This window comes from Rana temporaria, chromosome 5 (assembly GCF_905171775.1).
Source record: "Rana temporaria chromosome 5, aRanTem1.1, whole genome shotgun sequence".
In the NCBI taxonomy this organism is placed as follows: Eukaryota; Metazoa; Chordata; class Amphibia; order Anura; family Ranidae; genus Rana; species Rana temporaria.
In genome coordinates, this window is record NC_053493.1 from 80,947,323 (window position 1) to 80,973,514 (window position 26,192).

The 26,192-nt window shown below is 43.1% G+C and overlaps 1 protein-coding gene across 1 annotated transcript in view; it reads left to right on the forward strand.

The window, feature by feature from the left end:
• Positions 1–2,455: 2,455 nt before the first annotated feature.
• The window catches only part of ACVR2B (activin A receptor type 2B), a 226,100-nt gene continuing 202,363 nt past the window's right edge, over positions 2,456–26,192 (forward strand). Inside the window, exon 1 of the mRNA XM_040352755.1 lies at positions 2,456–2,891. Within this exon, the coding sequence (XP_040208689.1) occupies positions 2,840–2,891 (52 nt within the window). The 5' untranslated portion in view covers positions 2,456–2,839. The remainder of the gene's footprint in view (positions 2,892–26,192) is intronic.

The following is a 26,192-nucleotide window of genomic DNA, read 5'->3' on the forward strand; positions in this document are numbered from 1 at the left end:
AAAAAAAAAAGAAGAAGAAAACAAATAAAACATTTTTAAAGCGCCCCTGTCCCCGCATGGCATGCTCACGCACTAAAGAAAACGCATATGTAAGTTACGCCCACAAATGTAAACAGTGTCCAAACCACACATGTGAGGTATTGTAGGGATCACCAGAGCGAGAGCAATAATTCTACAAAAAGACCTCCTTGTTATTTTTTTTATAGTGTCACCTATGAAGATTTTTAAGTACCATAGTTTGTCGCCATTCCACAAGTGTGCGCAATTTTAAAGCGTAACATGTTACATATCCATTTCCTCTGCAAATCATCATCTTTCACAATGTACAAAAAACTCGGGCTAATTTTACTATTACATTTTTTTTTTTATATTCAGTGAAGTGTATTTTTTTTATTATAGTGTTTGGAAGATTGCTGCGCAAATACCATGCGACAAAATATTGCGATGACTGACATTTTATTCTGCAGAGTCTTTGCTAAAAAGAATGGGCTAGATTCACGTAGCTGCGCCCATTCGTACGGCGGCGTATCGTATTTACGCTGCGCCGCCGTAAGTTTGAGAGGCAAGTGCTGTATTTACAAAGCACTTGCCTCCTAACTTACGGCGGCGTAGCGTAAATGGGGCCGGCGTAAGCCAAATGATGACGAGGGGGCGTGTTTTATTTAAAATAATGGTGACCCCGCGTATTTTAAGTTTTTTACGAACGGCGCATGCTCGAAATTCCGCCGTAACTCGTCATTGCTTTCGACGTTAACGTAAATTACATCCAGCCCTATTCTCGCGAATGACGTAAAACATTCAAATTTCGAAGCGGGAACAACGTCCATACTTAACATTGGCTGCGCCACCTAATAGCAGGAGCAACCTTACGTTGAAAAAGCCTAACGTAAACTACGTAAATAAATTGCGCCGTGCGTACGTACGTTTGTGAATCGGCGTATCTAGGTAATTTGCATATATTACGCCGAAAACAACGGAAGCGCCCCTAGCGGCCAGCGTAATATTGCAGACAATTATACGCCGCCGTATTCAAGTTACGTCGGCAGAGGAAGCCTATTTTTTGAACGTATCGGCGTACAGATACAACGGCGCGCAGATTTGAAATAACGGCGGAGTATCTGGAGATACGCTGCCGTAACAGCTACCTGAATCTAGCCCAATATATATAATATAATTGGGGGTTCCAAGTAAATTTTCTAGCAAAAAAATACAGATTTTTACTTTTGAACACGTGTCAGAAATAGTCTCGGTCTAGAAGTCATTAAACATGACGTTTATGAAAACCGCATACGGCTTTTAAGCGCATCAGTGTGAAACGCAAAATGTGCTTTTCACAAAATGCGATGGAAGCGGGACTTTTCAAACGCCCAGAACATGGTAGACTGGTTACAGAGCATTTAAAGGGGACTATACTACAAGCGCTTTTGACGCACTGAGCCGCCTGTTGCGCACTGTGTATATATGCTATTTAATGGATATTTAAAGCGGGGGTTCACCCCAAAAAAAAAAATTTAACATGACATTCAGCCGAGTTGTCAGAATGACAATCGGCTGTTTTTTTATTTTTTCAGTGCCGTACATACCGTATTTTCACCGCCGCTTCCGGGTATGTAATGTGCAGGACTGGGCGTTCCTAATTGATTGACATCCTTCCGACCGGCGCATACAGCGCGTCACGAGTTGCCGAACATCGGTGCGCAGGCGCCGTATAGAGCCGACTCGCAGTCCGGCTTTTTTCGGCAACTCGTTAAGCGCTGTATGCGATAGTCGGAACGATGTCAATCAATTAGGGACGCCCAGTCCCGCACATTACATACCCGGAAGCGGCGGTCAAAATACGGTATGTACGGCACTGAAAAAAAAAAAAAAAACAGCCGATTGTCATTCTGACAACTCGGCTGAATGTCATGTTAAAAAAAAAAATTGGGGTGAACCCCCGCTTTAATTAAAGTGAATAAAAGATGCGGCACAAAGGATTTTTACAATGCATGTAAAACGCAGCGGTGTGAACAGGACCTGACATTAGGACATTTGCCACCAATGAGCCCCTACTATAGGACGGCCCATGTGTACACAGTGCAGCATGCACACAGTGAAGGTGGAATGTCCCCACGTGTGTGTGTTCCCTCCGCTCTCCATGTGTTTTCTGGAAGTACAGCACTTCCCACCCTACAGGTGACCCCATCTCTCCCCGGCAGCACACCGTGGTCACCCCTCTGTGCCCGGCTCTGTGCCCGGCTCTCAGCCATCCTCTCCCGTCACTCTCTCCGGCAGACTGAATGTCTACCAGCGAGCCGTCTCCCCCCTCCCTCCCCTTTACTACTCCGCTGACGGGCGCCGCGGCCGGCCAATCACAAAGCAGGAATGTCGGCTGTCCCCGCCCCGCTCTTTTCCCATGCCTGGGGGGGCCGCTCCCCTCCCTCTCTTTGTATCAGACATCCGGGTTCCCCTCCCGGCTCCTCTCGGCTCTCTCTCTGATTTTCGGAGCCATTTTGGAGTGAGTTGATGATATTGGGGGTGTCCGGTGATCAGCAGGCGGCGCCCCCCCCCCCTGTGTGTCGGATGTCACATTGAAGTTTGGGCTCCTGTGTGTCTCCTCCCCCCCCCCCCCCTCTAATCTTCTTGCTGCAGAAGGTGGAGTTCTGGCGGGGGGAGTCCTCACTACACCGGACCGAATACTCACTACTGCTGGCTGATCGGCTGCTGGGCTCCACATTACACATCTCACCCCCCCCCGGACTACGACTGGATCGTCCCCCTCCCCCGATGTGAAGGAATTATCTCTGTCCATGGGATTGTATGACATCGTCTTGTATGGGCGCTGAGATCCGACCACAACATGGGGGCTCTAGGACTCACTTGGACACTTCTTCTGGCAACTTTCTGTGCAGGTAAGTGGTCCGATCACCGTGCCCCTCCCCCCTCCGATCTCTCCCCGGAGATCATCAGCAACTTTCTATCTATTTCTACATCATCCCTCCGCTCTTTGTACGATGCACGTGTCTGCGATCTCCTCCGATCACCCCCCGATAATCCACAGCACACGTGCGGACCACAGCAAAACATTGGGGGGGTCTACAGATACCTCCACTGGGGGACCTCTGAAGAAGAGACCCCCCCAACACACACTCTGGAGGATCAAAGCTCTAGAGAAGAGACCCCCACTGTAATTCTTTGGAGAAGTGACACACCCCCCCCACTAGTGGACCGGATCAATGGTGGACCTCTGAAAAAGACACCACACTGAAGGATCAGATCACCAGAGAAGAGACCCCCCCCACTAAAGGATCGGATCACCAGAGAAGAGACCCCCCCACTATTGGAGATCTGAAGGAGAGACCCCCCACTGAAGGATCGGATCCTCCAACTGGGGTCTCTTCTTCAGAGGTCCACCAGTGGGGGGGGGTCTCTTCTCCAGATATCTGATCCTCCAATGGGGGTCTCTTCTCCAGATATCTGATCCTCCAATGGGGGTCTATTCTTCAGAGGTCCACCACTGGGCGTCTCTTCTCCGGAAATCCTAACCTCCAATGGGGGGTCTCTTCTCCGGAAATCGTAACCTCCAATGGGGGGTCTCTTCTCCGGAAATAGTAACCTCCAATGGGGGGTCTCTTCTCCGGAAATCATATCCCCCCCCCCCCAATGGGGGGGTCTCTTCTCCAGAAATCGTATCCTCCAATGGGGGGGTCTTCAGAAATCTGATCCTACCAGTGGGGGGGTCTCTTCTTCAGATGTCCTCCAGTGGGTTTCACTTTTTGAGATCTGATCCTCCATTGGGATTCTCTTCTCCAGAGATCTGATCCTCCAATATGGGTTTTTTCTTCAGAAGTCTACCAGAGAAGAGACCACCGCTGGTGAACCTCTGAAAAGGTATCCTAATCCGAGGATCGGATCCCAGTGGTGGATCTCTGAGGAAGAGACCCTTGTTGGAGGATCAGATCTCTGGAGAAGAGAAACCCACTGGTGGATCTCTGAGGAAGAGACCCTTGTTGGAGAATCAGATCTCTGGAGAAGAGAACCCCACTGGTGGACCTCTAAAGAAGAGACCACATTAGAGGATCAGACCTCTGAAGAAAAGACCCATATTGGAGGATCAGATCCCCAGACAAGAGACCCTCACTGGAGGATCAAATCTCTGGAGAAGAGACCTCCACTGGAGATCTCTACAAAGATGCCTCCACTGGTGGACCTGTAAAGAACGCACTCCCACTGGTGAATCTTTGGAGAAGACCTTCCAGTGGTGAATCGGAATTCTCCCCACTATTGGACTTCTGGAGAAGACCCCCCCTTTCCCACTGTTGGACCTCTGGGGAGATACCCCCCCCCCCTCCTTTACTGGTGGAAGTGACAGGATGCCTGCTATGTGCCCCCTCTCTGCAGGGCACCCCTGGCTGGTACTTTGATGGCGGTTGTGTGTTTTAGGCAGGTCATGCTGTGTCCGCTGGCGATGAAATGTTGTGATGCTTCCCCGGGGCTTTTGCTATTTTTATGAGATGAATCATTTTGACTTTGATTTGTGACTGGTGGCGTGTACTACATTGTAGTAAAATAAGCTTTCCCCTCCCACAAACACTCAGCCCAAGCCGTGTCGCTTGGAGGTTCTGCTGCAGGTTTCTCATTGATCCCCAACATTCAGGGGGCATCATGGGGCAGCTTGCTGTGATGTACATTCCCACTAATATAAATAAATATGCAGTGTGTGTATATATAAAATGTGTGTGTGTGTGTGTGTATACATCCCACATTGTGTGTGTGTGTGTGTGTGTGTGTGTGTGTGTGTGTGTGTGTATAGCCCTGAGCAATTGGAGCATTGTCTGCTGCTCACCATGCCACCATCCATGAGCTCATTGATGGGTGGTGTGCCCTTGCAGAACACACGTGTATGTGGCATGCCTGTATAGAATTGCTGTGCAATGTACAGATCCTGTGCTGTATCACGTTTTCAGGGTCTCCAGTCGCTGTGGCTGACATTTGTAGCTGTAGTGCTTCGGCTGTCCTTATTAAACCTCATATAACCCCTGTAGTATTATACGCTGGTATTGTAGTGATGCTGGCAACACGAGGCTTCTGACTGCAAATAAAGCCTGTGAAAATGGCAGGGAAATATTTGGTGGTGACATTACACACACACACACACGGCTTGATACACAAATAGTGTGTGTGTGTGTAAGATTGTATAGATTTGTGTATACACATTGCAAGGCATGAGCAGACTACCCCCTCCCCTCCAATGTGGCTAATGCAATTTCTGCAGACCCTAGACTGGTCCAGGGCTGCCAGAGGGGTGGTGGGGGGGGAGGGGGTCGCTTCCACCTTGTTAATGATGAATTGGGGGGGAAGCGGAGGCATAGTAGAATAGTAATCTGATGGCTCCAGTGTTTGGCACACAATCAGGAGCCTCTCTCCCTCTGAAGCTAACCATGTCCTTATGTGACAGCGGCTGGGTAGCCTTCCCTGCTACACAAGACGTTGGCACAGCATGCATCAATGATGGGGGGGGGGGTTGTAAGGTGGTAGGATTGGGATCATGTAAGGAATATATATATGTATTTTTTTTTTTTTGGGCAAGGCGTGAAAAGGGTTTAAAGATGCAAAATGCATACATTTAATTTCCCGATCCTGTATGCACCATTTTGTGTTTTCCCGTCGTCTGTTTTGCTGGCTGCTCTGCTGTCATTCTGTGCACTGTTGCTGCATGCCTGCCAGTCTCTGTGTTATGTGTTGAAGGGCATCACATGCCCACCCACGCCCCAAAATTTGGGTGATTTTAGAAGTGTTTGTGAATGGAAATGAACTGACTGCTTAAGGAGTGTGATGGAGGGGTGTGTTGTGTGTGTGTGTTTTTTTTATTTTAATTTTTTTAAATTTTTTTTTTTCCTTTTTTTTTGTTTTGGAATGTGGCAGCCTAGCTGAAGTCTATAGAGCGGCATGCTCCATCCACCATCCCTGTGCTGCCTCTCTCGCTCTCTGTTTTCTTTGTTCAGGGCTCTCATTAAAAATGCAGTGCCAGTGTTTATAACACACACACAACCTGGCACTGTCAGGATTCTCATTTTCACGTTAAACCCCCAGGAGACGGGGCAGCTGAACAAATGTAGCCGAGACAAAAACAGGCAATATTTTGCTTCCATTTATCATCCTCTGGTATTGTGCAGCCAGCAAGGCTTTAAAGTTTTAGAAGAAACCAAGCTGATGATGCAAGATATGTTTAGGTTTACATGCTTGCTCATCCAGAATTGTCAGCTAGATTGGAAACTAATTGCAGCTTGGGTTTTTTTGTTTTGTTTTTTAAACGTGATTGGTTGGCCAATGTTCGAGGTATGGCAAGGGGGCATCATAAACTGTTTTTGGAGTGCTCGTTTGCTAGCGTGGCCAATGTAAAGGAGGTACGGGAAGGGTAGATCATACGTTTTTGGAGTGTTTCTTTGCTGGCATGGCCAATTTTAAAGCAGGTTCGGGAAAGATGGACCATATGCTTTTTGAGTGTTCATTTGCTGGCATGGCCAATGAAAAGGAGGCACGGGAAGGGTGGATCATATGTTTTTGGAGTGTTCCATTTGCTGGCATGGCCAATGAAAAGGAGGTATGAGAAGGGTGGATCATATGATTTTGGAGTGCTTCTTTGCTGGCATAGCCAATGAAAAGGAGATATGGAAAGGGTGGATCATATATGATTTTTGGAGTGTTCGTTAGCTGTCATGGCCAATGAAAAGGAGGCACGGGAAGGGTGGATCATATGATTTTGGAGTGCTTCTTGCTGCCATGGCCAATGAAAAGGAGGCATGGGAAGGGTGGATCATATGTTTTTGGAGTGCTTCTTGCTGGCATGGCCAATTTCAAAGGAGATTTGGAAAGGGTGGATCATATGTTTTTGGAGGGATTCTATACTGGCGTGGCCAATTTCAAAGGAGATTTGGAAAGGGTGGATCATATGTTTTTGGAGGGATTCTATACTGGCGTGGCATAAATGAGGAAGAGAAAATACAGTTTTTGTTTTGTCTTTCTATACTGGCATTACCAATATAAAGGAGGCATGGGAAGGAGGGGGATCATATGTTTTTTTAGAATGTTTCTATACTGGTATGGCATGGGTGACTAACTACGTTTTTGGAGTGATTCTATACTGGTATGACTGCCAAATGCGGAAATGTCGTCTACCTTTTTTTTCTAGTGGGAAGGACAGGCAGAGTTGCATGATAGATCTTTGTATTGGCTATGAATTACACATTTGCCTTCTGTGCTGCCGTTCAAGCTTCTTGACATTGCTATAAATTGGTTTGCCGCTGTGAATCCTGCCAGTCCTTCTCTGCGGGATTTTCAAACTTCAAGAGTGACATAATCTGATTGTAGACCCTCTCAAAGACATGTATGTGTAGTTTTCACGTATACTGCATGACTTGTGTAGTAGAATTGTACAATGTTCTCTTTCCATAGGTCACAATAAAATATAACCTCAGCATTTTGGGTAGCGAGCAGTTGCCTAGATTCTAACAGATACCGGTTTTGGTGGCAATTCTTGGCATTTTCAGGAGTACTTGTAATCTGGCAAATGCTCCGATACTGAAACCGATGCCTTCCAGTCCGCAGAAAGTATCTGTACTCAGACTTAAAAAACTGGTATTGGTGCATCCCTAGTTATTTTGAAAATGTGTTTAGATGTTCTCTGATAGGTATCTGCATATGCTATATATTTCTTAATGTCTATTGGGCTCAACAGTACATGTGTTAATGTAATATGCCAATTGTATGTGAATAGGCATATACTACAATGCTGTGTTGCAATGGATACACATACCTTGTGTAATTACCTCTATTGTTAAACAAGCATTGGCCCAAACAATTATACACCAAGGTTCTCCAAACTCTTGAAACAAGTGGGTCAGTTTACCGCCCTTCAAACTTTCAGGGGGGCTGGACTGTGGCCAGTGGGAGTAGAAAAGGCCCCGGAATTGATAGGAGTAAACCATGCCATGGGCTTGGTGTTCAGTGGGAGTAAAAAAAAAAAAAAAAAGAACCAGTACCCCATAATGGGTGTCGGTGGGAGGAATAGTGCCCTGTCTTTGGTGTCAACAGAATAAATAGTGCCTCAAGGGCCAGAATAAAGGCCAGCAAATGGCCACCTTTGGCCCGTGGGCTACAGTTTGGGGACCACTGTTATCCACTACTGAGTGTCGAACACTGTTTACATATGCGGGCACGACTTGCGTATGCATTCGCTTCTGCTTGTGAGCATGGTGCGCTTAAAATTTGTTATGTTTTTTATTTTTACACTGTCCTTTAAAAAAAAAAAAAATATGGATCACGTTTATTACTATTACAAGGAATGTAAACATCTCTAGTAATAGGGAAAAAAAGCATGACAGGACCTCTTTAATGTGAGATCTGGGGTCAAAAGACTTCAGATCTCACATTTACACTCTTTCTAAGTCCATTGGGCGGAAGTGACGTTTTACGTTGCTTCCATCATCCAATGGTATGGAGTCAATTGGGGGCCATAATTCCCTCGCTCGACTTCCAACCTCTAAGGGGATAGGATCGAATTGTCTCCACCGCTACTGGCTCCGGTAAGCAGCGGAGATGACCGAAACATGGCGGGAAGGGGGTGGGCACCTCTCCAGCCGCCGTTTAAAAGTTATCTTGCAGCAAATCTGCAGCAGAGACCACTTTTATCTGAAAGCGGAACACCCGCCATTTTAAAAAATCCTGAGATTATGGCAGCTATGTACCTATGTATAACAATGGCGGGCGGTCCAGGAGTGGTTAGGGACGGCTAGTGATGCAGCAGTTACACAACAAGGTGAGGGACGTGGATGCCCACTAAAAGGCGCTGCCATCATAGATCTGAAATGACGGATGCTCTTTAAATGTAAGGACTCATTCTTGCTGGTAGTTAGAATCTTTAATATTTTAAAACAAATATGTAGTGTACATAGATTTGCAAAACGATTCAATAAAGGATTTTTCCTGAACTTTATTTTATCTCATGGTTACTGTGAAAATGAGGCAATGCATAAATACAGTGCATGTTATCTCCGCTTGCAGAGCTTTGATTCATTGAATGAGTTTACCAAAAAAATTTATATTACAGAATATACCGCCTCATGCTACATAACTAAGCTCCGATTCATGATGAATGAACACAATTATTATTGTATCTTGAATAGAAAAATATCTTGTAGATACATTTTTCCTCCAAAAGCATTTTATTAAAATTAATTTGATTAAAAAAAAAAATCAGTAATTTTTATCCACCCTGACTGACCTTTTTTAATTTTTGGTATCCTTATCTCTCATAATATTGTGGAAGCAAAACAAAAAAAATAATTGGGAAGGTCTCCCCCGCATAGCACAGCTGTCAGTGATGGTTAGAAGCTCTTTTTCCACGGTGATCTTAAACAGACAGTGTAGGCATCTCAAAAAATTGAAGGTCAAAGCACAGAATAATAAGACAAAATCCCCTGCTTACAATAATGTAAAAAAAAGATATAAATAAAAACCCATAAACAAAAAATCCATCCAGCAAGTTTTTTTAAATCTGAGCTAGGTTCTGCTGTAATCGCCTTATCTCATTGTTTACTGTAAATATACCAGATGCCGATAGTCTTCCTTTCTCTGTACCTATTAGAACAGGTCCTGAATTTCATCATTGAGTAGAAATATTATTACTCAGTGACTAAAAATAAGCAGCACTTGAGATCAGCGTTTGTCTATTATTAGAAGGTTTTATTGGGCTTCTTTTTTTGTAAGCAGTGAAGGAACGGGGCTGTGAATCATTATGTTTACACACTTGGATCGTGGAGGCTGCTGATGTCACAGTCTGGTTCACGTGCTTTCCTCCAATCCCAACGATAACAAGAGATGAAATGTTTTAATATCACTAACCACAGAGCATGCTTAGTTGCTGTATGGTAAACAAGCTCTGGCTGTGTTCACCATGCGTTATATTGAACCCATGTGCTTTCTGAGGAGCCTATGCAAAGTTCAGCCAAACTTCCTTGATTTAACTGTTTTGTTTTGTGTGTGTGTGTGTGTGTGTGTGTGTGTGTGTGTGTGTGTGTGTGTGTGTTTTCTTCTTCTTCTGGTGTATTTAAAGGGGTTGTAAAGGTACAATTTTTTTTCCTAAATAGCTTCCTTTACCTTAGTGCAGTCCTCCTTCACTTACCTCATCCTTCCATTTTGCTTTTAAATGTCCTTATTTCTTCTGAGAAATCCTCACTTCCTGTTCTTCTGTCTGTAACTCCACACAGTAATGCAAGGCTTTCTCCCTGGTGTGGAGTGTCGTGCTCGCCCCCTCCCTTGGACTACAGGAGTGTCAGGATGCCCACTAACGCACAGCTCCTTTATCTGCAACGTAGCGATTGTCCTGACTTTTCTGTATTCCAAGGGAGGGGGTGAGCACGACACTCCACACCAGGGAGAAAGCCTCGCATTACTGTGTGGAGTTACAGACAGACGAACAGGAAGTGAGGATTTCTCAGAAGAAATAAGGACATTTAAAAGCAAAATCAAGGGATGAGGTAAGAGAGCGAGGACTGCACTAAGGAAAAGGAAGCTATTTAGGGGAAAAAAATTGTACCTTTACAACCCCTTTAACTTCCTAAGTGCCGGTTCACACAGGGGCAACCCGACTTACAGCGCGACTTTGCAAGGCGACTTAGAGCAACTTACAACACGACTTAAAGTTGCCTCGAGGACAGGCGACTTTGGCTGTGGCCAATCACAGAATAATCAGCTCTGTGGGAGGGAGGGGTTTGCCTGAGTAAACTATTTTGTTTTCCTGTAACGTTGCTTCAGTTAAGACAGTGATCTGGCTTTGGAGGCGACTTCCATTGAAATCTATGGGTACAAGTCGCCTAGAAGTCACCTTGAAGTAGTTCAGGAACCTTGTGCATTAAGACGGCTCTCATTCATTTCAATGGAACTTCTCATGTCACACGACTTGGGGCGACACAAGTTGAATCCCAAGTCACTGTAGTGCAGTGTTTCTCAACTCCAGTCCTCAAGGTGCACCAACAGGTCATGTTTTTAGGATTTACCTCAGATGAAATGGCTTGGTAATTACTAAGGCAGTGAAACTGATTAAATCCCCTGTGCAAAATAATGGAAAGCCTGAAAACATGACCTGTTGGGGCGCCTTGAGGACTGGAGTTGAGAAACACTGCTGTAGTGTGAACTGGCACTATCTGTAGAATATTGGACCTTACTACTGCTCTGATATTAAAGCATTTATAAAGATTCACGCTAAGGCTTGGTTCACACTGCCGTGACTTGGGTCGCATGACATGTGAAATCCCATTTTAGTAAATGAAAGCGGTCTTAATTAGCACTACTGAAGGTTCCTGTACTACTTCAACGCGACTTCTATTTGACTTGTGCCCATAGACTTTAATGGAAGTTGGATCCTTAATTGATGTGATTTGGATCCGACATTACAGGAAGATTACATAGGCATTCCCTGAAGTTAATTCAAAGTCACGCCAAAGTCCCCAGGCAATGTGGTACTGTAAGTCACCCGACTTTTAGGTTGCGGCAGTGTGAGCCGAGCCTTAGATTGATGATGGTTCAAAGTTTACCATTAACCCATGGGCTCGTTCACACCAGCAAGCTAAAATGCGTCAGTTGTGTAGGGTGGTATTTTGCACTTTGTAACCTTTCTTTCTCTCTGTTTATTTTTTTTATTTTTATATTTCTTTAAAACGGAGGTCCAGCCTGGGTGGAAAACAAATAAGTAAGCAGCTACAAATACTGCAGCTGCTGACTTTTAATAAGGACTCTTACATGTCCAGGGAGTCCGTGATGTCGGCACCCAAAGGTTCCGGGGCGAGGCGCCGGCATCTTTACTAAGGGGAACAGGAAGTGAAGTCTGCACAGTCTGTTTCCAACTGCGCTTCGTGCAGCGATTTGTGATTGGTCCTGTCATCTTCTGGGACACACACAAGTCCCAGAAGGCAACAGGGGGAAGGAGGAGAGCAAAATAAAGCTGCAGAAGTGAACATACCTTGCCGCAGCGACGTGGGACTGAAGTCCCAAAGAAAACCACTAAAAGGGTATGCTTTTGTTCAACTTTTACCTGGGACTCCACTTTAATAAAAGAGAAGTATGGTCACCACTTGTCAGTCACCACTGTCTGCTGTGCTTTGGGATGTATCACCAAAGCACCACCCAACTGTCTGCACTGCCTTTCTCACACCCAGTATTTGCATAGATATTGCAAGCCTTTTTCCACATGGCAATTTTGATAGCGGTTTATGAGTTGCTTAGGCATCAATCATGGGATTTTGGGTATCTTTTTCTTTCTTTCTATTTTTAGGAAGGGGAGACACTGAGCAGCATTGCTCAGACCTAGTAACACAATGTAACTACAGGTTTACTTCAATTTCATTGTATCTTTTGTTTTACTTGTGCTAAATGTTTCTGCTTTCAGTGGCAACAAATGGTGTCATCCTATGTGTCCCTGCACACTGTTTTAATCTAGAAGCACTTCAGCTTCTAGGAGCATTTTTGGGATCGATTTGCCAGCAAAAAAAAAAAAAAGCTGAATGCTACTAAAACGCTGGCACAAAAAATGCTTTTATGAGTGTTTTTCTTCCAGAATTCTTCTGGCTTTTTATTTTTATTCTTCTTCTTTTTTTTATTTTTTTTTTAGCGTGCATGGAGCATAAAACTTTCCAAAGTTAAACTACATGGAGGTGCTTTCCTCTTTTCTCAGCAGCTCACACATACACACTTCCATATCTTTCCATGGAATGTACCTATACTATAGGAGCCAATACCATTGGAGTCTCTGTAATGTTGGTGCACAGGTGCAGGCATCTAGACACATTTTTTGCACATTTTTTTGCAAGCCAGGATATAGACAATGAAGGAGGCCATGGCCATCCATGGAAGAGGTACAGTGGGTTTAGAAAAGAATCAGCCCTCTTTTTATAATAATTAACATTTTGTTGCTTTTTAGCCTGAAATTAAGACAGACAATTTTTGTTTTATCCATTTGTATTTACTCTTTTATAACCTCCAAGTTAAAAGTAAAACACTAACATGTCAGAAGACAAATTAAAAAAACGAATCACTGAGTTGGAAAACGGGTTAACTCCTTGTGTCAGTATTTTGATGAACCACCTTTTGCTTTAATTACAGCCTTTAGTCTGTTGGGATATGTCTCTACGAACTTTTCACATCTAGACTTTGCAATATTTGCCCACTTTTCTTTGCAGAACTGCTCAACTTCAGTTAAATTTGATGGTGACCGTTTGTAGAATGCAGTCTTCAAGTCATTCCACAGATTTTCAATGGGGTTTAAGTCTGGGCCCTGACTAGGCCATGCAACAACATTCACCTTTTTCTACTTCAACCACTGTGTGGTCATTTTTGCTGTGTGCTTTTGGATCATTGTCATGTTGGAAGGTAAACCTTCTTCACATTGACAATTTTCTGGCAGAGGGCCGCAGATTTTCCTTTCACACTAGGCGGATCCGTCACAGCGGAGTCCGCCAGCTCAGCGGGAGATCACTCTGTTAAGTGGGCTTGAATCGTGCTTGTTTTGTGAGACAACACTCGCAAACTGAGTCACGATTTTTTTAAATACAGTACTTGTATTGCGAAACGCTCGTTACTCGCAATCTGAGGTTCCACTGTAGTTGCATTTATATGTGTTCTGTGTACTATGGGAGACCAGATATAGTGAATAATAAGTGTTTTTAGTAACACTTTTTAATTGCTAAGGGTTTAGTCTTGAAACATTGTAGGAGTGCAGCAAGTCACCTGTTGCCCACATTTTTTTTTTGTTTCTTCTATTCTGGTGTCTTGGAAATTTAGCTCTACAGTGCTTTCTAAATCCTTGTGGGTGTTCCAAACAATGTTGATGGCTTCAACCAACAACCCCTGTTCTCCCACCTTCTGCTACAATCTCTTGCACCCCTTCTGGTGTCTTCCCAGTGACCATCTTTGTTGGTCAGTAGGCCTCATAATGCCTCCACAGGAGAGGTGGTGGATGGGTCGGGCTCACTTGCTGATGAGCCATTGTGCAGAACTTCCAGTAGCTGCATTACCTCAATGCTTATTATGTGTCAAGACTGGATGTTGGTGATCATAGCAGAATTCAGTGTAAGGAATACACAGGAATAAAATGCATGTTGACAAGGGGAGTGTAGAGGAGGTGGGGAGTTTACTGACATCACGACTCCACCCTCCGAGCTCCAGACAACAGATCCACCCACAGAATCTGCAGTTTTTCAGTTCTTATAACAGACCAAGGCAAAGGGGAGACATTTGACAGGTAAGGATACATGCAGGAGACATGTATATCCTTATAGATCAGCACTATGGCAGTAGTTTAGAAAGCATGAGAGTGGGTTTACATCCACTTTAAGCTGATGAGAGGAACAGTTTAAGAAGTGATGCACGGTCAAAGATTGTGTACACCTGATTTAGCACTTTATCTAACTTCTCTTAGAAAATCCATTTATTTTCAAATCCCCGCACACCACTGCTAGTGATTAGAGGTTCTACCTTTTTTTTTTTCCTAGATGTAATTGTTGGCTGAGGGCCCTGTGCCTTCACTTGGCTCAGCATCTTGGTTACCTGCAGGATGTGAATTAGGCCAAGAACCTGCGCTGGACAATCTACCAGGCTTGAGGTTCAGTGGTGTTATTACTTCGAAAATGTTGAGGAATAAACCTATGAAGAACAGTATCTCCCAGATCATAATTTTCAGTAGATACTGGTGTTTAGGCTGCATTCACACCTCAGCGTTTCAAAGTTCCGCATTTTTTACAGCGATTTTTGCATTTCCATTACCCGCCGGTAACTGTGTCGGGAGCACTCAGTGTGTGTGCTCTTGGCACAGCATTATTTACATTTTGGTATGCATATATGCAGCTTCTCGGCATTAAGGCCCACCCGCCGAGAGGCTGCATGTATGTGTACTGCGGGCGTGAGGAGGGTAAGGAGGCCTGGGGTGGTTGGAGGATAAGATCGGGCAGTTAATGATAAAATACACCATTGGACTCACTCTGAGTGTATGGAACACCGCTGCTATCAGTAGCTTTAAATGTGTATTTAGTGGTCTATAGCCACAATTTAGAAGGCTAAATGCCTTTAAAAATAAATAAAATAAAAGCTACAGCCAGCATTCCTGTCATTCAGTGCCTAAGGCCCACTTGCACACTATTGTGACATGGTAAAGCATGCTATATGCATTGGTTGGATGCCGTGCATGACAAGCGGCTGCCTTTATATAGGGTCTTAAAGTGGTTCTAAATCTTAAACATTTTTTACCTTTTTTAATAAATTCCTCGCATATTTTCTTTGGTAAAAAATGTGTAGCCATCGATTTATTTTTATTTTTCCACCTGTGTTATTTTATTTTTATGGTAGCAGCTATTCTCTGATGTAAATTCTACTAGATTTTGGGCAAAAACTATTTTAGTGGCCCGATAGTAGCGCACGGGGTTCCATCAAAGCCTACTTTGTGAGTAATTTTTAATGTTCCTGATACATGCAAAATATAAGCTGAATTTATTTCCAGTGTGTGTTTTAACTGTACACCACAGTTGGGGGGTCACCATGAGAACAGTGCAGCACCACATTTGTCTCTTCTAACCTGCATGTTGAAATATTTCCTTCATACGAAGTTCTCTATGGAAGAAGCCTGTTAGCTGAACAAACACTCCAGTTTGAGGTATGCTAGGCCCTTTAACCATATAACTCGCTCTGTTTTTAAATATAGCTGCGTTGCAAGTAATGGAATGTTTGTCTGGCTGTAATGCAATTGACTAAAGATTTTAATTTTTTTTTTATTTGTAATTACATTTTTTAATTTGTCCTCTTTGTCTGGCTCCAGGAACAACCATTTGAAAAGATTAAAACCTTGTGCGCTCCTGTGTGAAACTAAAACCACCATCTCCCCTTTAAAAGTCAACATACTTTCTGTGTATTATATATTGGTATTCAGAAAGACCATTTAGTCTTCCACTACCCTAAGGGAATAGCAGGGAAGAAATGTTACAGCTGCCTGGCCTTTGACCTCAGACTGGGGGCCACTGTGAAGGGAGTGGGCAAAATGGTTTTCTCTGTGGAGTAAAGAGCATGCAGATGAGAGGTTGTGTTCTCAGGCCCCAGAATTCCTTTATGAAGGGTTGACGTTTAATAGTACACATTCTCTTTAGGGTTTTGAAAACATTTTCTTTCAGTGTAATAAAATGATCTACTTGGGACCTTCGTCGGTAATGGCGAGTTTCTCCACCTTTGCTATCTCGCCACAAGGCCATCAATTACACAAATAAGGTGGTGATGGTATGTAAGTGGCAGGCTCTACACATAGGAATATTCCTTTCAAGGCCTTCATCTATAAAAACAGGCGGTAATGGGAGTAATGTAGAAAATTGCTAGGCTACATTTACATATACATTAACTTGAAGCTGATAGGAAGGCTTTTGTGTAGTCTTGCCAGCCAAGGTAGAGCTAAGAATGTGTTTGAATTATGCAGTCTTAGGTTACACTTGTGTTCTGACTGAGTGTTTTATCTCTGCCTGAACCCACTTTTATACAAAACTTATATTTGATAAGTGTACCATGGTGGACTTTACCATTCAGCTTTTGCTTTGTTTTTATACTTTTTCTTCCCACTCAAAAAACACATACTTGTTTTTCTGTTTTACAAGCTTTGCCCTTTTGTCCAATAATTTTTCTTTGACACACAAGATTGCTGTCATTCTCTATGTAATTACCTCATGAACATCTTTAAAATACTTTAAGTGCCTGACTCAACAGTTTTAGTGAGCTAAGCTGGTCTCAAGAACATTGACAGGACTAATATACTCCAGGTAGTCTGAGTAAATTTGTTCCAGATAAGTGAGGTGCTGAGCAGTAAATCCAAAGGATGAGGATGACAAGTGCGGTAGCAGCGACTTTTTCCTTTTCTGTCATGTCAGGTTCACTTTTACGGCAGGTACTTATGCCAGGCTGGAGTTCTTTTGAGCCAATGACAGTGTTGTTCTAATTGAAAGCAAGTCTACCCTTTGGATGATGTTTTAGATCACACCCATATTTAGCATTCACACTTGTGGCATCGTTTGGCTTCCCTTTGAAAAAGAAGAATGTGATCGTCTCTCAATGGAGCCGGTTTACACATCTCCGGGGCAGCTGTGGTCCCAACTAGAAAAGGGTCCTATGCGTCTTTGGCTCCGTTTTCAGGTCCAAATTCTGGAAAAAAATCGGACCTGATTTACCCCTGAAACAGAGAACAGTGACGGAACAGATCCCCTTGTGAGGCGAGGCCACAGCTAGTGTGAACCCAGCCGAAAGGAAATATATAGGCTGACATTCCTAAATTTACTTTTGAAAAGGCTGCATGGCTGATGTTGATCCACTGACCCAGAACAAGTATGCAGGTCAGAATTCTGACCCTATGCTCTGGATGCTTGTCCAGGTCAGTTATTTCATGTATAGAGGCTCCAGAGATGGCCAGGCAACTAGCAATTTCAGTAGGTCAGCAGTGTTCTCTTAACACTTTTTTCCTTTTAGTGCTTATTCATCTGTGCACTGCACACGTCCATCATGTGTCTAGGGACTTTTTATGTGGACTGCACAGCACAGTCATATGCAATTGTGTGTATTGCGATAGAATCAAAGGCATTAATGAGCAGGATGTGCTGCCTTGTTTATATATATATATATATATATATATATATATATATATAATGTGTGTACACACCTGTATGTGCCCCATGACTCAACTAATACATCGACTAGCTCCTGATTCCCGCATTCATTTGTCATCCTCTGCATATTGATGATAGTTCACAAGACTGGCTGGTGAAATGTCATTTAACTCTGCAGGGAGCCATGAAGAGATTTTTCTTTACATCCAAGCCCGTTCCTTGTGAGATGCATTTGGTGAAATCTGTGAAACGGTGCAAACATTGTGTTTATTGGGTAATTTTTTCCCTATAAGCACACGCATGTCAAATGCATATTGCAAATACATGACTCGAGTTAAAAGCCTGCATTCACACCTGTAATGTGATTCCCAAAGCACGACAATGTTGAGCCCAGGTTCACACTAGTGCAAACACAGACATCACATGTGATTCTCACCTGCACTGTGGTGCGATGTCTGTGCAATGCAAATTCAGCCATACAGTTGTACACCAGCTGTAATCGCGTTGGTTTCCGCATTGCACCAGTGCGAAGCTAGGCTGAGGATGAAGAATCCCATTATTGACAATGGTACCATTTACACGTGAGCAATGTGTTGCCTGTCACATGAAGCTTAAAGTACATGAGCCTCTTTGGGGCAGAATTGTATGTCTTTGACGCCTTATGCCTTGTTCACACGATCGGAATTTCCGATGGAAAAAGTCGCACTGACTTTTTCCATCGGATTTTCCGAGCATGTGTAGCCCCATCGGAGTTTTTTCATCAGAAGTTTAGATATAGAACATGTTCTATTTTTTTCCAATGGAATTCCGTTAGAATTCCAATGTGATTTGGCCGGGCAAAAGCCTGATCGTGTGTACGTGGCATAAGACTTAAATTTGGATTGCCTTAAAAATGCATCCTTTAGGTGCTGCCATTTAACAGCCTATAGGGCTTCCAAAATGCCTGGCTACACTCATACTCAAGTGTGAATGATGGAGGATTCCAGTATGGGGTAAAGAATGCTGAGCTCCAACACTGTGGTAACTGCACTCCACTTCTGTCCGGCTCCATATGGACTTGCTTATTTAAGCTTGTGAGATTTATTTGTCCTCTTTTGCAATATTGGTTTTTATGACTACCATATTTTGTAAAGTGCTGGAGTCCTTCGGGAGAAAAGCACTGTACAAATACTGTTATTATCCTTGCATCAATAAGGCTGGCAACTCGGATGCTTTCAAATAAAAATACTTTATTTGTTACAGGGGTACACAGGTACAGGCTATAATCTGACACGTTTCGGCTATGGAACCTCCGGCATGGGTGAAAAATTTGTGCCCTTGTTTTGCATTACATTCCCAGAAATGCTGAGCTCCAACACTGTGGTAACTGCACTCCACTTCTGTCCGACTCCATCCCTGGACATTGGATGCACTTATTCAAGCTTGTGGGATTTATTAGTCCTCTCTTTTGCTATATTGGTTTTTATGATTACCATATTTTGTAAAGTGCTGGATTCCTTAGGGGGAAAAGCACTGTACAAATACTATTATTATGGTTATTATTTCGCTTTTATAGCATTTGTCTGCACCTTTTGTTATTTTCCCTTGTAATCTAACTCAGCAGAGTTCAGTTCAAAAGCGGTTTCATACAACAATAAATGAAGCTTTTTTTGTCTGTTTGCTGCCAAACAGAATCTGCTGCGATAGATGACCTCCCTCACCACGTTGTGCCCCATATCTGTGATAGAAGATTAGCAGGATTCATAGATGTCACAGCCAGCAGACTGAAAGGAAACACTAACGCAGAAGAAGAATTTACACACAATTGCTTGCTTGTGTTCCCTGCTAACTGCTATTTTTTTTACCAGTGACTAGTGTGTGTTTTTGTTATGGGCCTACATATGCTGGATAAAGAACAATGCACGGTTATGATCTAAACTGAACTTCTGGCCAGCCAGCGTCTGTAAATGAAAGAAGGCCACAATGGAAAAACAGACCATGTCCTGTGCTGTTTATATCTGGCAAGGCTAAAGAGCGGATTTAAAATCCAGTGTGCAGCTGTATAGGCAAATAAACCCAGCCCTGTCATTTTCCCCAGTCAGCGTGAAAGGGCTTATGCACATGGCCAATTGGAGCTGTACAATGACCAGATCAGTGTATTTATACAGCAAGTATGGCCAGGTGTTTCCAGACAGGAAACCTGTATAGTTCAATGATGGGCTTACATGGTCCACAGCTATCGGCAATATTCTCATGTAGTCACGCATTGGAACAATTACCTGCTGTTGTTGGGGATGAATTTGTGCCCCTGGACTTGAGCCTTCAGCATCCAGGAGTGCATATCCCTCCCCAACCACAGTTAATAATCACAATCACTGTGTTCAATTGCACGCAAACAGTATTAGCCTGTCATTGATTTGCACAGGCGTCTTGTCTTCTTGTCCATGGGTGATTGGAAATACCTGGCCTTACCTGCTTCAGAAATATACAGATTGGCTGTGTAGATGAACTTCGATCCCACCTGTAACCACTTAATACCTATCCATTGACCCTCCCAACTCTTCCTCTGCGGTGGCTGCTGCGTTCAAAATACCCAGTGCTTCCAAGTATAAGGAAAACACGTGACTTTCTCCCATAACGTATTAATCTAGGCTAGCAGCCTGTCACTAGTTCTAAGCACTGTCACTTGCTGAGGGAGTTACTTGACTGCTTCCCTTGATATCCACACCAGTGGACATCTGGATGTTGGTGGCGGCTACAACAAAGGAGCTTTGGGGATATGTTGTGGTCAGGGGTGGTCTTGACACGTCCTCCTGGGCAAGGTGACTAGATTGAGTCTGGATGGGTTCCTTTCAACTACGATAATTGTATACAGAAGTTTAGTTACCAAGGGCAAAGAAATCTTTTGAGCTGACAGACCTTGGGTGAGGATGGGTCATGAAGGATTTTTTCCCCCTCTTGTCTGTTATGGCAAAGGTTGCACATTTGTTTTCCAAAATTGCAGGAGTTGTTGAGATGCCGACCTTGCAGGACATCAATGATTTTCAACCCTATTGACTATGCAGTTGGTCTGACTGCATGATAGACGTGCACTGATTAAAAACGATAAGGCCTCATTCATACTGCAGCTAAAAAATGCTTGTTTTATAAGCATTTGCATTTAATTATTTTAAACGCACCTCTGTGTTACTCTTTGCGTCCATGCACACTTCTGAGTTTAGAGGCAGAAAAAAGAAAACATCCCTGTTCAGAGAGGAGCGTTTGGGCAGCATTCTAATGGTCAGAATAAATGTGATATTCTGACTAATATAATGCAATAGCGACGCGTGTGTATAAATGCTTGCGAAAAAAGGCGGCTGCTATCTCTTTTTTTTTTTTTTTTTTTTTTTTTTTTTAAGCTGCTTCCTATAAGGGGGACAAGGCACCTAGAGGAGCATAGTGTCCATGAAGCCAGACAATAATACACAATTTCTGTGCTGCATTATAAAATGGGGATCACAGCATGTACAACCCCAAATCCAAAAACATTGGATGCTGTAAAATCAACATAAAAAGTTTTCATGAAAATCTTATAAATCCATATTTTATTCACAGTAGAAAATATATCAAATGTTTTTAAATGGAGAAAATGTACCATTTTAAGGAAAAAAATAAGGTAATTTTCAAACTGATGGCAGCAACATGTCTCAAAAATGTAGCATCCCCTCTTCTTTTAACAGTCTGTAAAAATGTGGGAACTGAAGAAACCAGTTGTTTGAGTTTTGAGAGAGGAATGTTGTACCGTGTTTGCCTTATAACTGCTCAACAGTCCTGGGTCGTCTTTGTCGTATTTTTCGTTTGTACCAAATATTTTCAGTTGGTGAAAGGTCTGGACTGCAGGCAGGCCAGTTGAGCACCCAGGCTCCTCTACTACGAAGCATTGCCCTGCTGAAACATGCAAGGCTTTCCCTGAAAAATATGGCACATGCTGCTTCTAAACCTGGCTATATCTTTCAGTATCGATGGTGCATTTCCAGATTTGCAATCTGTCTATTCCATTCGCACTAATGCACCTCCATACCATCACAGATGCAGGCTTTTCAACTGAGCACTGATGACAAGCCCTGAGGTCCCTCTTCTTTGGCACCCATGGCTGCCAAAAAGAATGTAATATTTCGATTTGTCTTTGGCCCAGAAAAGACGGTGGCATTTCTGGATCATGTTCAGATATGGCTTCTTCTCTGCATGATCAAGTTTTACCTTTTACATTTTTGGATGGCACAACGAACTGTGTTCATGGAAGTATTCCTAAGCCCATGCAGTGATGTCCACCACAGAATCGTGCCTGTTCTTAATGCAGTGCTGTCTGAGGGCCTGAAGATCCCGGGCATCCAATATTGCATTTTAGCCTTGTCATGTGGGCAGAGAGATTGCTCTAGGTTCTCAGATTGGCCCTACAGGTAAGCCTAGATTAAGGAGATATTTGCAGAAAAGACTGCACCGATGTCTACAGCGCAGGCGCACTGAGCATGCCGTTAGTGAAGGAGATCGTGCCGTCACTAGCGGCTCCCATGCGCATGCTCCGGCCAGTCACATCGCTGGAGCAGCGATACACCAATGTTTTCTATATCGAATAAAATATGGGAGTATGAGTTTTGCAAAGCATTGCTTTCTATTTTATGTCGATTTTACAGTGTCCCAACTTTTTGGAAATTGTGGCTGTGTATGAAATATGTGAGTTTGCTTCTTCAACATATTCACATAAAACAAACAATTTAAAAATTAAATGTACTGAAAAGACAACACGGTCACATCAACATTTTTCTATTAAAAAAGCTGTCCTATTAATTCTGCATGGTGCCCTTGGCAATACTCTTCCAAGATCTATAGGCTCATTCAATAAAACAATAAAGAAAAAGTGCTAACACATGCACCTTTTGATTTCACCCATTTATATCAGTACAGCACTGTTAAAAGTGCACCAGTCAAGCATTTTAAAATGCTCCTGTCAATATTTCTACTTGATAGGGGGTTACCACCTTTTAATAAGAAAGTGGAAAGCAGCAGGGTCACTATGGATTAGCTGGTTGTAGCCCGCTATGGCAGCCCTGGAGTACTTAGAACACATCTGTTTTCTTAGAAGAAAGCTATCATGACTCGGGTGTCGGAAGCTCTTTGAATTTCATGGCTGTTGGAGAAGCTGTGTTGTCTTTGTAACTGGCACACCCTAAACAAAACCCGTGACTATGGTCCCACACTCAAAATGCATAATGTAAAAACACCATTGTATGCTGTCCTTCAAGATCCCAACTACTACCTTTTGCAAAGCAAAGAACCTTCCAGTTTGGGTATCTGAAACTGCTCTCACTATGTTACTAGATGTCTGACCTTGGTGACTTCAAAACTGAGCTGCACCAACCACCATAGATAACAAAGGTAATTGGCACCTTCTGGTGTTTGCTCTTAGGCAGGACTTTCTAAAGTGTGAAATAGCTGACCAGCTGTCATTAAAGAGGAACTTCAATCCTATTGTAAAAATTTGTCTGCATCCACAAATACTATAGGTTCTGACTTTTAACAGACACTTCTAGTACAAGAGTCCAGCACTGTCTTCACTGGGGCCAAAACTTTGCTGGGTTTCAGATCCCTGATGCCGCCATGTTGTATATGGGAGCTGGCTGTGACTTCTGATGTCTCATAGCCATCTCCCCACCGTGCATGTATGAGATTAGCTGATCCCGCAACCTCCTGAATTGCAGAAATTGGAGTGGGTATCTGTCAGGGAAAAAAAGACCTGCTCCCAGAAGGAAAACAACTGTTACAATCGAGGGGAGGAGGCGAGTAAGCAGAACTTGAAGGTGGTTGTTGAAACCTATAAGAAAGAAAAATAAATATATATTGCATTGTTTTTTTTTTTTTTTCTTTTTTTTTTTTTGGTACTTGGATGTGCGTACCCACAATGTGTGATACTGCTAAATGAGTTTTGCAGACCACCAAGCTCTGAAGAAAGGGGTATGCCCCCGAAACGCGTCAGCCCTAACATCGATTGCAGTTCCAAGCGATTATCGTGTTCTGCTGATGTTGCTGGATTTCTGCTGTACTGTCTTTTAAGGCCTGATTTTTAACTCCATATTGTGAGTATAATGATTGATTTTAATATTTTAATAAAACGAATTTAGCAGTATCGCACTAGGTCGGTGCGCCCTCCGTTCTCTTTTCTTAGTTTCATGAATTCCCACGATTCTGAGGAGGGCTGCAAGACTCTGGAAGATACTTTTTAATTGGACTACACCATCTCATAACATCTTCCAAAAATACTGGAGCGCAGGAGATTTGTCTTTGTTCGTACCCAAAATTTTGCATCGTGTCTCGAAGAAGCTCCTGTTCTTTTTCTAAGTGTTGAGCAACAACACATAAGTCAGATGTGAACAGGCAGAAAAGAATAACATGGAAGTCTTGTGTTGAGCACTACTGGAAACATACGTCAAGTCCTCAGGAATAAATGTCTGCTTAAAGCGCATCTACATTGTATCTGAGCTCCACAAAGCAAAAATTCTATTTTAAAGGAAAAAAATGTTTGGCCTAAAATGAATGTCTGCAAGGTAGACAGACAGAATAGTGTAATGATTATGTTAAAAAACAAGTAAATACCTATTAAATTCCTTCATCTATATCACCTCCGGAGTTCTAGTTTCTGTTTTCTCATTCACTTCCTGGTTTGCATCGTTCGTGTAAGAACTACATTTCCCAGTATGAATTGCGGCACGCCCAGTAACTCACACCTCCTTGAAGTCTCTAACACATAGAGAGCGTCCTGCCGCACAGATGTAGTTCCCAGGAGGGGGTGAGCACGTCACTGACCACAGCAGTAAAGCCTCCCTTCACGGTGGTCAGTAAAATCAGACAAGAAGGAAGTGAACAGAACAGAGAGAAGAAATAGAGCAACTTCTGAGCAAAAACGAACAATGAGGAAGTGAAAAGAGGAATGTCTGCAGGTAAAGGATGCTTATTATAAAAAAACATTTTTTTCCTTTACAACCCCTTTAATCCATTTTTAGTATTCAGAGCAAACTTGCCCATCCATCTATGTCTTCATGCTTTATTTTGTGGATCACTTTAAACCCCCCCCCCCCCCCCCCCCCCCCTAGCATTTCCAGCCCTGGCCATCTTGAGTAAAGGCAGATGATTCATGTATCATTTACTTTCTGCAATCCATCTGCCCTTGGCTCAAGCATGCAGGTAGGAAGGAATGCTTGTCTGAGAGAGCCGCTCCTCCCCATCTGAAGACTCCTGGGATGTATGACATCATTTGTCTAGGCATAGAAATCGGGAAGTAACTGAAGAAATGGATAAAAAAAAATTGCGTAAAACCTGTTAATCTAATATTCCACTTCCAATCTATTTACTAATGATAGCAGCATAAGGACATGATTGAGAGATTGAAGTGCTTCTAAGATTTAGAAATCTGACAGTTGCACTTCTCTTTAGAGGAAATCTAACCTAATCTGACTCTTTTTGTACTAGTTTAGATTAAAAACTGCTTACCAAGAACAGTGTGTACCTCATTCGTCTCCTGTTTGACATGACCCAACTTGACAGATGAAGGAGCTGTGCAACTTCTCTAATATGCATAGATATTTATAAATGCCTTGATTCCTTGCCTTTTCTTTGATCAGTCCCTGCCGGCATCTAAATTTGACCGGTTTCAGAGCGCTTTATTATTATGCACTATATGTAAAAAGTCATCTACCATATGTGTTTTTTTTATGCAGCTCATAGGTTGATCTAATGTAATTTTTTTATCACTGCTGTTGGCAAGTGCTTCGTACTGTGGGCCATAAATACTTGATGTTGTGATTAATCATGTATAATATATAATCTGTGTAGATTAGAGGATTCCCTTCCATGTGTATATTTGTGTGTGGATTTGAAATAGAAATGACAATAATTATTTGCTTTCTCAACTAAAGCAATACTTCAGGCATTAGAAAAATATATTTTTTAGAATCCACATACCATATATACTCGCGTATAAACCAAGTTTTTTCAGCACTTTTTTTTTTTTGTGCTGAAAAAGCCCCCCCTTGGCTTATACTCGAGTCTCTCCGATCTGCATACCTGATCTCCCACTGTTTCACGCAGTCAGTCGGCGGCCGTCCAGTGTAACAATGCCCCGCTCCTCCTCATCCGTGATAGGTGGAACACTGACTCACTGGGAAACTGAGTGTTCTGCCTATCACGGACAAGGAGGAGGTGGGGCTTTGTTTCACGCAGTCAGTTGGCGGCCGTTCAGTGTAACAAAGCCTCACCTACTCCTTGTCCGTGATAGGCAGAACACTCAGTTTCCCAGCAGTGAGTCAGTGTTCCACCTATCACAGATGAGGAGGAGGTGGGGCTTTGTTACACTGAATGGCCGCCGACTGACTGCGTGAAACAGTGGGAGATCAGGTATGCAAACGGGCATCGTTGACCCTCTTTTCCATTTACAGTAGCTGCTGCATTTCTCACCCTAGGCTTATACTCGAATCAATACATTTTCCCATTTTTTTGTGGTAAAATTAGGTGCCTCGGCTT